Source organism: Danaus plexippus, chromosome 2 (genome assembly GCF_018135715.1).
Source record: "Danaus plexippus chromosome 2, MEX_DaPlex, whole genome shotgun sequence".
Lineage (NCBI taxonomy): Eukaryota > Metazoa > Arthropoda > Insecta > Lepidoptera > Nymphalidae > Danaus > Danaus plexippus.
In genome coordinates, this window is record NC_083537.1 from 4,837,699 (window position 1) to 4,852,550 (window position 14,852).

Sequence of the window (14,852 nt, forward strand, 5' to 3'; positions counted from 1 at the left end):
TAATATATGATATGTTATTTACCGTCGCCGGCACTCGCGTATTTCCAGTGACTCTGATCTAGTCAGTCAGGTGTTAACAAGCTCACTCACTATGTTGATTGCAGCTAGGAAGTAGTTAATATAACTTACAGGCGATGGATAATTAACTAAATATTTAATGACAGCGTCGATTAAAATTCTTAACGGCGTGCTGTTTGAAACATTTAAGAAATAGGTATGTTTAGTATTGATTCAAAGGGTGTGTAACATTATTGCCTATTAAGGGTTCATATAATATGATTGATCAAATACCGAATTCATATATATAAATGTGTAAAGCATGTGTTATAGTCGCAAACATTAGGAACGGAAGAGTCGATTTAGATCTAACATGATTAAGGCAATGGCGGAGTGATGAGTTTGGCAGGTCCGGATCAGTGAGAGCGATGCATCCGGTCGCGGAACATTCAAATATACTTGTGTGCCAATAACAGCCAAAACAGTATAATAATTTTAATAATTCAAAAATTTTGTTTAATATAAGTTTAATCGACAATGGCTATCGTCCCATATTGAGGTTACTTTGACATAACTTTAAACCGTTTTATAAATTACTTACCAGAATATATGTATATACCAAAAGTAACTTATTCTCGGTGACATATAGATCATATAATTACGCAGCTTTATTTTATTTAAAATAATGAAATCTAAGTAAGAAAATACAACTCCGAATTTCGAACAAATATTCGCAGACAACGATAACAACAAAACAAGAGACAATACAACAGGACATATATTTTGATTTAGCAACAAGCCTTACAAAACCCACGCCAGTGTTACACCAAGAATATTGTTGTCCACTGTAATCTCAATTTATGATTGTAGGTGTACGTTTATTTTGGAAAGCTGTTAATTATATATTCAAATTGCAAGTTAAACCGCTTATTAGTTGTGCGGTGAATTCTATCATGCGTATAAGATCGGCCCTTCAGGGATTGAGCAAGCGCAGACGCATTCCAGTTCGCCTTACTCCGGTCATAGTCTTTGTGTGAATCACTTCCAACTTTGGCTCTCTGTTGATTTTGTGGTAAATTCTTAAACTCTCTGAACTTCATTTTCTCGTAACACTTTATTCTAGACTCTGTAGTCTTAACGTGAAATAAAATAAAACGGGCAGTTTTATAGTACCAACAATTCAAAAGTTATTTGCGTATTCAATCATTTTTAGATCATATTATATTGTATCAGTGACGTGTCTGTACTTTAAAGCATGTGGTTCCATCAGAGAGTGTTGTTCCTGATAATTAAAAAATACATTTAACATAGAATTATTGAAGTTTGTTGTATCACAAAAACGTGTAATGGAATATATTATATAAATGAGAAAAACAAAATACGAAAAACTGGCTTAATTATTACCTCTACACTCTAGTCAAAAATTTAAATAAAACGAAAGTGGTATGTAACAATCGTACAGACATATATATAATATTGTATAGATAACTGTATGACTTCTTAGATTACGACATTGAATATATCCATAACCTTATCACGAGGTCAAAAAAAAAATATCAAAAATTTTCTTTAAATTTTTTTTTATGGATTTGAATACCAACAATGTATGAATATATACGAAAACTATGTTTTCAGTGTTAATTTTTAATATGACGGAATCATGCCACAGGAGAAGAGAGAGAGAACTTGCCAGCGTCGGTGTCAGTTTTATATGACCCGCGTATTTCAAAGCCGAGTCTCGTTCTCGCAACTTTATTTGTTCGTCGGGTAAAATGCTTTTGCTTATACTCGTATCAGTGTATTGAACTTAGCACGCTTAGTTCCCGCCAGGGCTGACAGAGCAACTATGACGATTATAATAAATAACAATATTCTATATAACGGTCCAACTGGTTTCCCCTCTATCTTGTTTGGGTGAAAATACAGCAGAATCATTATAAATAATGTAATCAAAAATGCAGATACAATCAATAGTCGATAGCCCTGAGCAAGACGAGATAAATGAGAACGGTACGGTACAGAGCATGTTGCTAGCCACGGGCAGCCAGCCCTAGCTCTTACATTCTTGGGCCCGCATCTTACGCACAATCAAATATTTCGCACGGGCCCGATAAAGAATGCTAAAATTATTTCAGTGTCAAGATCATTTTTTGCGAATATATTGTATATAGTGACAATACAAACAATGACGGTTTCGTTTAATTCAACACATTTTCATTGATTAAATATGTTACTTATATGTAATGAATATTTGTATCATATATAATAAAATAATAATTTAATCAGTTACCCTCAAATCCGAACTCCCGGAAGATGTAGATGTGTTGCTTCCTATTCTATTGTGATACATGCTCAATAAAAACTCCGACAGTTTGTATGTTCACTTTTACTATTTTAATGCATAAGTTTTTCTTAGTCACTTCATTTCACACACCTGCAGACAAGTCGACGTTGTTTGGCGTCATCTACAACCTAGCTCGACTTTCTTTAGCAATTAGGAAATACGATTACGGAAAATGTAACTGAAAATATGTAACATTAAGTATGAATAAAATTTAAATTCTTTAATAATTTATTTATACATCGTAATACACCTGTAAGTTGTTGAATGGTATACGTGACTCAAGGAATTGGTTTATCGTTGTAACACCGAAACATAACACACTTATCGCACACAATCGTCATTTGTGATTATAAATATATCGATTGTATTTTACTTGATAATATATCAGAATCACCTTGAAAGCGGACCATATGTACCTATTTGCATACATTTACATAAGATTAGTGTTAAAACGAGCTAACAAGACGAAAGGAATTATTTATTAGTAATGCCACTTCCATCGCATTTTATTTACTTAATTAACCTTAGCTACGTTCATTTATTTAAGTTTATTATTTTATAGTTCTTTTCTTAAAATACAGATGATGTTAATCCATCTGTTTCATAGTAATTATTTAGAATTTTCAACAATTCGTCTAACAATTCAATTCATTGACTCCAGGTATCACAAAGAAGAAACGACCAAAACACTTTTTTTTTCATTAAATAATCCTCAAAGAGTCAAGTTACTTTGTACACAAAAACAAAAAAAAAAAGAATCTACTCTGTCAAGTTTCAACATAAATTTAAATAGTCACCAAGCTGCTGAAATTTATGTTCGTCGTCAGTTCCATGGAATATTTTATGTAATAAATTATATATTATACCATAACTGTGCCGCACAGAAAACAGTTTTATTTATAGAACTTCGCAAGTTGTATTTGGATTTAGTTCTTAAATGTATTGTAACACTACAATACACATTCGCGAGGTAGAGTGGCGGATATTTCGCGTGCGCGTGGACCGATTGGCGCGCTCGATGCCACTGGTGGATTCGCAAGACTGGCCTAAACACGCGAGCGAGCATTGCACCTGACACAGCGTCACCCGGCCTCCCGGCCTCCCGGCCTCCTGGGTCTCACCACCACTCACCTATCCATGATAGGTAGATCTCCTGGATGGTATATCCATGATATATACAATCATTTAGATACCACTCTTGCTTTTGCCTGTATTTTATATATACGTAACATAAATCATTTAAGTATTCCTTCAAACTTTTTAATAGTTGAAAGCTAAGAAAAAGATACGAAAAAATATATATTATGTATGATTATTTGCGCATAACACTTTCAAGCGTCCGATAGTAGTGAACCCGACAAAATTCGCTAGATGTTCATATTAAAGAGAACCTTGATATTACCTCTTAAAACGATTTGTGATATTGTGTTAGAACACGCACAATCCCACCCTGAAATTGATTGATGGCCTTCATTAGGAAATTCAAGCGAGTTTTCAAACTACAAAAAATCCGACCTAAAGTTTTATAGAATGGACCTCGCTTGTATTGATCGCAACAGCTTTGCGCTGAAATAATCTCGTATAAAGAAACAACGTAGAATATTGAATTTTCCCTCGGGACGAGAAACATGGAATGGATAGGAAAACTAATTTAACGTGCAGAAATTTCCTAAAGCTTTTCAAAAAGATTTTATAGCGGCCAGTCTATCACTTAGCAATTAATTAAACTAACTATTTCATTAGTAACTATGATTGATTTTATTATTCAATAATAACTGACTCTATCTTGTTACTTTTAAACTGTTTACTCCTATTTTTTACACTTTTCATACATTGATCACATAAATTAGTGCAAAATGATATCAAAACTCTATTTAACTTTCTATTTTATTATCTGATTATGTTTGTATTTCATTGAAACGTTTTACCAAAATAGCTTCCGGCAATTAAATTCCGAGAAAGTCTTTAAGATTACTCTGTGAATGTCGTTAATTAATTTCAAATATTATTAAAACTTTATGGAAAACTATGCCATATTGACTTAAGGATATAAAATATGTAGGTATATATAAATTTGTATCTTATCAAACATTTTATCTTTGTCATTAATCAAAGTTGGATCTGGCGGTGGAATAGAAAGAATCTTTACCACGATTCTTTACTGATTGATTTATTTTCCACCCTTATAAATATAATATATATACATAAATATTATAGGCTCTTTCTATTCATACTAAAAATACAGAACCGATATAAATTATTTATTTTTTACACATAATCAAAAACCTGAGAAAGGACATGGGCGACTTTTATGAGAAAAAAAATTTATGGAAACAAAATTCAAGTTGAAATTTCATATGGAAATATATTTTAGGTCTAATTTAAATGTAAACTAAAGGAGAAAACAGGAGTTTGCTGGCATGTGATTTCAATAGTTCTAGCTCTATATTCGCCATAATTCTGTAATTTTTTATTTAAACAATCTTTATAATTGAAGTTCATTGCCTCTTTTAAACATTGATAAATCGTAATTCGATGGACTAATCCGTCTGTCAAAAGCCCGCACAGGTACATCCAAGTAACATGGGCAGTTTAAGCAAGTGATTGATCATCAGATATTCCTGACTGTGGTCAGTGTTCGCTAGGACGGACTTACATTTACGTGGAACAGATCGTTTCATGTCTCTTCATTCATAAATCAAATAGAAAAAACCGTAAACATTCCATTTTGGGTTGCGATTTTTAACTAGATACATCGGGTAGCTTAATTGACGAAAATGAGATGAATAATCTGTTTTGCCTATTATTTAACGCGTTTTTCTTAGTATAGACTTATACTATAAAAAAGATAAGATATCTGTAAGCTTATTGTAAAAGTTAGGACCATTTTATCATGTAATTTACATTAAAAGCACAGTCAAGATTGTTTTGGACTACTAATCGGAGATGTTCGTCGATCGATAATACTTTTATTATATATTTCTATGTACGATTTTTGTTAAAGTTGTTCCGTTAAATCAATTGCTGTCTTAATAAACCTAATTAAAAGTTAATAATCAGTAAATTTAACAATATTTTGCTTCTTAATTTTTCTTTTATACAACGGATTGTTTGTCGAACAAAACAGGGTCATATAATTGCTATTGTTAAATCTTTGTTGAAGATGTCAAAACTGTCTTACAAATTCCAAACAAGCGTAGCATATCTGACAGTGACAGCTACTTTGTATTCTTGTAACGTAAATTAAGAGAGAAAAGTTACAAAGTTCGGCAAAACTTCTAGCGGCACCGTCTGTTCGATGTACTGAAACAATTTCGCTCCACTGCTTTCTGATTTTAGAACGACTTAAACTATATAATTTGCAACTGTTCTTAAGCAACACAACTCTAGTTAATTGGTAGCCCATCACATTATAATGTTTGCAATGAATATTTAAATGTCACCACATTACATGTTGAATAATATATCCAATTTAGAAGTGTTTGCTGAACAATGGAAGCGTGACAGGCTACAGGCGAATGATTGCCATCTTAGCTGCTGGCTAAACGTGGACCACAGTCATTTCCGTTATCCATGAATACTATGAATAATTTAATAAAATATTCATAGTAAGTGTACTATTACATAGCATTTGTTATTACCTTTGTAATGCAAGTACTGTTACTTATTACATAATATTTTACTCCTGTATACAAGCTCCAGAAGGTTTGTCTCGAGAAGGTTTTAATTTATTCACTCATATAATAAGGATGATTTTTTTTTATTATATTATAATAATTAAAATTATTATTACTAATAAAAAGTAATCACTTACTGGACTCTAAACTAGAAGTATGTAATAAAAAGGTATTTGAAACTGACTAAGATCAAAAATTTTGATTATTTGTTCGAATCCAAAAAAAAAGTATATATATATATATATATATATATATATATATAGCAAAATATAAAACTATCTTAACGCCATCTAGTAAGTCTTTATCAAATAAGTTTGACGTACCTTGACAGTTGTTGCGCAAGCGTTCGTTTAAAATTTATTGTCATTTCAAATTACCTCAGTAACTTTTACATAGAGGGCGTTACTTGATTATTTGTTTTATCAGTCATTTTCGTTTTCAAAGAGTATAAAGATTAACAAAATTGTTACCTTGCTTTCGCAGCCGCTGTGGCACACATATTTGCAGACTGAAACAAATAATTGGAATTAAATATTTATAATTCGACTGAATAAAAAAAAAACTTATTTAAGAACGTAAACATTAAAAATAAACTCTCTTCATTATATATAACTCAAAAAGAATTTTATTGGCTGTAGGCCGAAGCAATATATTATCAATCCTATAAGATTCGACAATATATATTTTTCTAAACGAATAGTCATATGACTAATTATTCTTATATTCTTAGAAATGTGTAGGAAATGTGTTGATAACATCAACACTCAATATCCGCTCAGAAGTCTCGAGCACCTAATCCAGCAGGCAATGACCTTTAAATGCCGTCTTATGAAATTAGCGAATATTATATTGTCTGTGACATGTGTCGTTGAATATGCTAAAGCTGTTATGTTACCTTGATATTTATATCGACATAAAATTTTAGACAGCGCAATATAGTATACAGATAGTATTGATTAAATATTCATATAAAATATTACTTTATTAACGGATACGTAACAGTTTGAATAAAAAGAGATAATGTAGTATAGACTATAGAGAATATGGTACCTCGGCAGCAGCTTCCCTGATTGTGCACTGGTTGGTGACACCAATGACATGGTCTTGGTTTCTTAAAAACTTTATTACGAAACGCATGCGCCTGAGCCAACCCCTCCTTCTGCAAAAAAAATTTACCTACAGTAAAAACGGTGACAATGGTAAATAGCAAAGTAAACTTTATGAATGGCTGAGAGATCTAAAGTTTTGTTAAAATGATGGCATGCGTTTGTTATTTGGGAACCGACCACCGGTCATCTCACCCTTACCTGCCTTATCCCTTACTCCAATTATAAAGGCAGGCAGTCGGAGGCCATAAGCGAGCCCTTTTATTCTAACAAATCCCCGAATTCAAAGTTCCATTTAGTAATGTAACATCGTTAGTTATTTAAATGAAACTAGTTATTCGGATTTCTTCGCGTGTTTCATTATTTTAACAACTACATACTCCCGACGTTTCGGTCACTTTGCAGCAACCGTGATAACGAGCAGACGAAGTCTGAATGATCTCGTGCCCGTGACCACGGTTGCTGCAAAGTAAACTAAAATATTAGTTACATTTAAACAAATGCTCAAGAAAGTTTTAGATCTCATAGCGTTAGTTATTTCATATCACAAATATTGAACGCTTGTCAGTCTAGCAGGAGATATGCTCACAAAACGAGTAGCATTTGCATTCAATAGTTTCAATAAAACAAGTCTCGTATGATCTTTATCTTGTTAAAGCCCTGACATGTTTTACACTCGTTAGCAAATTGTAACTGACAACTGTAAATCAGATCTCGTTACGATACTAGTTTATGTGAAAGGAAATAAATTATTACATCGGTTTTCATTCTTAAATCATCGCTCGGTGTGGAGGAAAGTTACGCTGGCTTCTTAAGTCAGGGCTTCCAGAACTTTTATGTACCTAATTATAGTACAATGACGTCACAGGTCTGTGGCTGTACGAGCGCCGGCGCCGATAATGGCGCCATTTGCACACCAGATGATACGCAATATTGATTGTGAGTTGAACATTCCTCATTTGAAGTTATATATAATATGACTAATAAAAAACCCATCACACTGTTCTAAAACTGACTTTCTGTTATTAATAACGAAGAGCTTAATCAATATCTTTGATAAATATGGATTGACGAAGATGATAATCTTTACACTGAATATAGTAATCGATGCGTTTGGAAGGGATTTAATGATGACTAAATCCATAGCAGCGTGCTGTTCGCACGTGTTTCTAACCACCTGCCTTTGACGCAGAAGGCATGTATCTGCCGCCCGTGCCACGAGCAAAAAATCTCTCTCCACAGTATGTAGAGACGCATTGAGATGTTACTCCCTGCAGCCGCCCCATCAGTCAAGTGAATCAAATTTCACTGTACAGCTGTTCGAATTAACAATAAGCCAAATGTTTCTAACGAACAGTAAATAAATTTAATTTCGATACATTGCTTTTATAAATAGTACCTATCTATCTATTAAGAACTTTTAACCGACGGGATTATATATTACCTACGAAAACTATACATGTTTTTCCCATCAAATGCCCTTTATAGTTAATAAAACAAATATTTCATTTATTTAACAATAATTAAATGTAATTTTATCACAATTAAACATGACGAGAAAACCAAATAACCAACTTTCTAACTTTTATATTTCTACTATCAAAGCTCATCAAATGATCTTGTCGCGTTGTAAACACCAGTTAATTAATAGGAACCGTAATTTTAATTAAAGCTCCTCAGATACCTTACATAAATAACTTTGAAACTTGTCATCATAAATCTGTAAACGAAATACATTCAACATAACATTGAAATAAAACTTATATTTTCGGATTTACGGCGCGATTATAATTACTTTAACTACATTCTCCCGACGTTTCAGTTACTTTTCAGCAAACATGATCGTCGTCTTTATGTAGTTAAATTAATTAGAATCGGGTTTTAACTCCGAAAATATTAGTTTCATTTCAATGAATACTCGCGACAGTCTCAGATCTAATTATGTCAACATAACATTTAATTTAATTCATATTACTTAAAAGTATACGTATGTAGGTACGAGAATATAAAAAGGCAACCGTTTGGCATTCACGTTATTTATTAAGATAACAAATGCGTCAACGAAGTGTTTTGTGATATAAAAAATATCTTTCATCGAACAAATTCTTAGAATAACTTACCTTTCCGTTAAGAAAAAAAAACTAACAAAAGCAAAACATTGTGTTATGTGACTTATAACAAAGTGTTGTCGACGAAGGACCAAAATCAGGACGGAAGTAGAAATAATAAATTTCCCTAATCATTTATGAAGATACTAAGTTATACAATTTAATCTACCAAGTAATTTCATCCGAACCTTTTCAACGCTACTCGTTCACGTTGACCTGGATAATAAAAATTCTTAAAATAGTTTACATAAAACACATGTACATTTTCTTATTCAATATAAACAAACTATTCAACGTAGAGATAAATTTTAATGATGATATATAACTTAAACACATTTTGCTATTTCACAATCACCGTACGTTATAAAACTAGGCACGGCTTATTTGGGATATATGTACAATGTTTTGGAAAATACAATAGGTTTTACGTTTGACAATAAATAAAGCCATTTCTATTATAGTACTTGTTTTAAATGTCATCATTATACATGCCGTATTCAAACTTAGCTTATAGAATAATATATATATATATATAATAAGATACAAATAACTAATACGAACAAATATGGACACGGAACTTGGATCACGGAACAAGTGAACGAATGAGAATGAAAACAAAGAGTCCAATGTCGGGAAGACGATAAATCAACGGAAGCGGCGCGCTTTGATATTAACCTCCATTGTTTCGTAACTATAACAACTATTATCACTTGACAATTTATATTTATCCATCACAAGCTTTCGCCGGCGGCGTGCTAAGAAATAAGAGATATAATGCAAAGAAGAGCTTCGGGAATTGTTTGCTACATACATACTCTTTATTATAACCAGTAGGTATACACACGTGTTCCATTGTTTCACGTGGTCAAGAATATATACTTAGATTATCTTACAATAATTATAATTTTATTACAATGATAAGAACAACTTCGACATTAACAAAATGTGTGTTAAGAACATGAATCATTTTTGATCCTTGTAGCTGTCCGGTAATCAATTCTTCCTTCAAATAACCGATGACATTATAAAGCCATTGAACGTTCTATTTTCTTATCAATTGCAATCCTCAGTTAAGAAGAGCGTTTGGTACATAATTTATACGTGATATATCACTTGGCTTAAGGCTCGCGGGTGTCACAAAAAACACGAGAATTTAAGGAATAATTCATTCATCCACCAGCGGCAATTTCTAAAGGTGTTTACTTAAGGGACGTGACGTGATTTTTATTAGAGGGACTAGGATTCAAGTTATAAAAATTGTCTCACGCATCGAACGTCGTGCGAACAAGTTGCATCAGATCGCTTGGTACATTGTAAACATGAACAATTCCTAGTAACATATCCAATACAAATTAATCTACAAATGTTCGTGATTGAAATTCAAAATGAAATTGCGATTTTATATTTGCTGAATTCGCTGTTTTTATTTAATTTCTTATAAAATCTGACTTAATGCATAATAAATATTCATTAATAAATCTAACTGAATAATGTTACAATAAACATGTTGAGATTCCGTCTGCTCTCAAGTAATATGTAATACATTACACACGAACAATGGGTAGTAATTTCTATTCAGCAATGTTAATTGCTACTTTCAATTAAATGTGTCCCTTCTAAAGCCAACAAATTGCTTTACAGTTAAATGTCACGCGTAGCCGGACATTGATAGAATAAATAATTATTTGCGAATTCTATGTGTTTACTACTTTCTTTAACAATGGATATATCCGTGAGAGGAATGCTTGACTATGTGGTTTAAAAAAATGAAGGTGTCAAAAAATATATTTGAATTAGTGTTTCTGAAAGGAGAGTTACATAAAAAATGATACTACTAAAGAACAAGTTGATGAAACGTTATAGTAATGTGGCTTAGACATCCGAATGACGAATGGAATGTAATTTATCGCGGAATTCCCTGTAGTTCCTGCGGGATTGCAGTATAACAGTTGTATTATTTATAAAGTTAGCGTAACATAGACTATAGATTTCGCTACCTATTGGTTACCAAATTATTTATAGTTTTAACAGACTTTTAAATTTCTTTTTGAGATGCCTAGAAACTGGTAAATATAAATAATATCATAAAAAACTTAAAGAAATTACATTTTTCATATAATGTCCGAGTTCTTGACATTAATGTTGTCCTTAAGAGATTAACCGTATGTTGCTTATTACCAATAAATATTAAATCTGACTGTAATATTGATTTGATATGAACAAAAATATCTGTGAACGTATTGCATTTACCTATCAACTATTTCACTCGGGCAAATTGTAGCAGAGTGGCGCAGTGGAAGCGTGCTGGGCCCATAACCCAGAGGTCCGTGGATCGAAACCACGCTCTGCTAATAAACTTTTTTATTGACATAAAAAAAGCTATGTATTTCTAGTTTTTTTTTTTTATTTTATAATAAAAGTAATGAATCATTCATTACAAATATTTTTCTTTTTATAATTTGAAAAGCATTTAGCCAGCCATTTGACTGATGATGGTGACCGGCACTCCCTACTTTATAACGTGAGGGTCTGTCCCTATCGGCTACCCAGGCCATAAAGAAGGGTAGGTAAATTATGATCGTGTGCATCGAAGGTGAAAATAACATGGTCTTACCTGCCCTCAATGAAAATCGAGAAATTTTATGACTATGCCTGATTATTTTTATAATTTGCCTAAAATGACAGAGACTAATCAATTTATATCGTAATATATACATTTGTTATCTGGGATCTTAAATAACCTACGTACTTTTCAGTTACTTTACAGCAGCCGTGATCATGGGAAGCAGAGATGAAAGTGTGAAAGAGGTTCCTGAGTGACTTTGATTAGTCCATGAAGTTTGTTGACAAATTTCAAACATTTAAATTTTATAAAAAAATCTTTATTTAGTTATAATAATAATAATAATATAATTTTTGTTAATATCATACTTCACACAGAGTTATTTCACTTTTTTTTTAACTCAACTTCATTTTTATCTCAATAGTAATTGCACACACACTTATCAAAACCTCGTAGTATATTCGAAAAAGATAGTTTCATATTCATGTCAAATCAACGTTATAGTTTATTAAAAGAAAAGAAAATATCGATTTTATTTACATTTCCAAGCTAGACCAACTAAAAAAATATCTGTCTAATATACATACAATAACTTATATTATACAATTTGCGATCTTGTTTCATATATTTATATTTTTTATTCATACTATAGTTACATAAAAGCATCATCCAATATTAATTAATTATCTTATTTTGTAGATTAAATGTTAAATACGTAAAAAGTTAATCAAGTAAAGTGCATCATACCTAAGATTTTGAAATTTAATTTCATGTTAATGTAAGTACAGCCATGTCAGGGGTTGTAGCTTGCAACCCCACGTTTCTATTAATAAGAATAAATAAAAACTAATTAGACATTTATTTTAACTGACGACATTCGTTTTTTTTTATTGTAAACTTTTATATTTTACAAAACTTTTATATTAATATTCAATTTATATCGACAAACTAAATAGAAGAATGGAAAGAATATTTCCAAGAAGCACAGATAATAAATAAAGACGGAGGTCATGGAGCCATTACGATATGCCACAGACAACGTTTCTATAACATTATATATAGATAAATTATTGATTATGTATTAATAATATGCATTCATTTGTATGCATCGTATTGATAGTAAAATTTGGATGACCTAGAGGAAGTATACCGTCTAGATGCTTTAAAAACGAGCAACGATAGAACTATTAAGGTCATGAGAAAGTTGGATTCGTGTCACATTGAATTTATATGCAAACATTATAAATGAATGGTATGTAACTTACACTATATGAGATATAAAAATAATAATAAATTTTATATTGAGTAGTGTTTTGACTTAAGTGGGTACTCAATATCATAATGTGACTCACATTGGAACAACAAAGTCGATATTTGGGGCCGATGTTGTTTTGTTCAAACAAAGCAAAACCACTCACGAAAATTTAATTGTATTTGCTATTTGCGAAAACTTTAAGGAAACTATTGAAAACGCAGCAAAATTTTGTTTGCTAAAAAATCTAAAGATTGAATTACATAATACCAATTCCATCTTAAGGGACGTTTTATCTTATATATAAAGATTGTCAAACGGAATATATTCAAAGCCTTACCTTTACAGTATGACTGCATTTGATATTCAAAGCACGAGTTAATTTAAGTAGAAGATATGCTAAAACAACTGAACATCTGTTTCTGTTACGACATCACGGACCTCCATATAATTTACAAATTGTGCATTATTTAAATTCTCAATAAAAATTACACTTTGGCACATTTCTCCCGACATTAAGACCACCCGTGTCGTGGCTTTGTCATCTGGCCGTAAAAGTCGCGATTTCATCTAAATGTTTTTAAACATTTTATGAGATCGCGCTCGCCGAAGGAGTCGTAACAAAAAGTTATTACTATACCATAAAAATACAGGCATTTCATACCTTGATAAGGTTAATTATTAGAAAAAAATACATATAAATTAATATAACGATTACGTAACTATAAAAATTCTTAACCTATAACGTAATTGATGAAACAAACACATAAGTAGCGGACCGTACGAGAGCAGTTATTGTCATGTTGTGTATTATGATCGAGGATAGCGGTATATTTGTTATAGTAATGCTGCTGAAATTGAATGGCATGGACAGTGGCCTTAAATACTTTAGTACTCTGGAGGTATTTTATATAACTGTAGTTGTTTACTTCATGCGGTATGCCGCAATAGTTATATATTTTTTATGTGCATTCGAAGGCATTAATTATAGAAAAATAATTGTTTCTTAACGATATATAATATTTTCTTGAGGAGAAATTCGACATAGTACGTTTTTGAACTTACTTGGCGGTTTTATTTTACATTTTCTCGACGTTTCGATTACACACCCACAATTATCAAAACGTCGTAGTATATCCGAAAAAGATAGTTTCATGTCCAATCAATATTATAGTTTATTAAAAGTAAAAAAAAAAGATCGATTTTATTGACATTTCCAAGCTAAAACAACTAAACAAATATCTGTATAATCTTTTGAATTGAAAATAATATACGAATATAAGTTTCATTTATATTTGTTGGATACTAAAAACACGCTGCCCTGACGTATAATAAATTTAAAGTAATAAAATATAACAGTTAATTCAAAACGAGTAACTGACTTCCTTGATTAATACACTAACATCTGTTAACTCGGTAAGTTTTAATCAAAATTCTATTTATCTTCGTTACGAGCTGCATTTCATGGTATGTTTCAATTAAATTAAATCTTTACTAGTTATTCATACGGGCCAAATAAAACGACCCGACCGCAACCTAATGACAGTCGATTGTGGAGATATTTTTTGGAAGACGGTCACTTCAATGAGATATGCGGTTACGGTGTAATTTAAATTACCATATGTTACATTAATTGTTTGCTCTGGAAATGAGAGCACAATGGCACATAGCTTCGCTTTGTTTATTCAGTGATGAAACCACATGACGTCATATGGTTCGTGTATGGCACAAGCATTTGTGTTGCGCAACTTTATAGAGAAAACTATTTGATACTATAAAGATGCACTGCGTGTTTCAAACGCCGT

General features: G+C 31.7%; 1 protein-coding gene and 1 non-coding gene across 6 annotated transcripts in view; one reads left to right on the forward strand and one right to left on the reverse strand.

Moving 5' to 3' along the window:
* Positions 1 to 14,852, reverse strand: part of LOC116779392 (tensin-1) — a 60,029-nt gene that overhangs the window by 36,054 nt on the left and 9,123 nt on the right. For 4 of the 5 annotated variants that reach the window (XM_061522908.1, XM_061522921.1, XM_061522914.1 and 1 more), the window contains exons 2-3: positions 7,069 to 7,177; positions 6,489 to 6,526 (exon numbers count right to left, since the gene is read on the reverse strand). In XM_061522908.1, the coding sequence (XP_061378892.1) occupies positions 6,489 to 6,526; positions 7,069 to 7,177 (147 nt within the window). Of the gene's footprint in view, positions 1 to 2,287; positions 2,505 to 6,488; positions 6,527 to 7,068; positions 7,178 to 14,852 lie in introns of those variants that run through there. The other variant, XM_061522929.1, reaches the window with a different exon arrangement.
* Trnam-cau (transfer RNA methionine (anticodon CAU)) lies at positions 11,512 to 11,583 on the forward strand. Its single transcript has one exon. It is a non-coding gene; the product is annotated as a tRNA-Met (tRNA).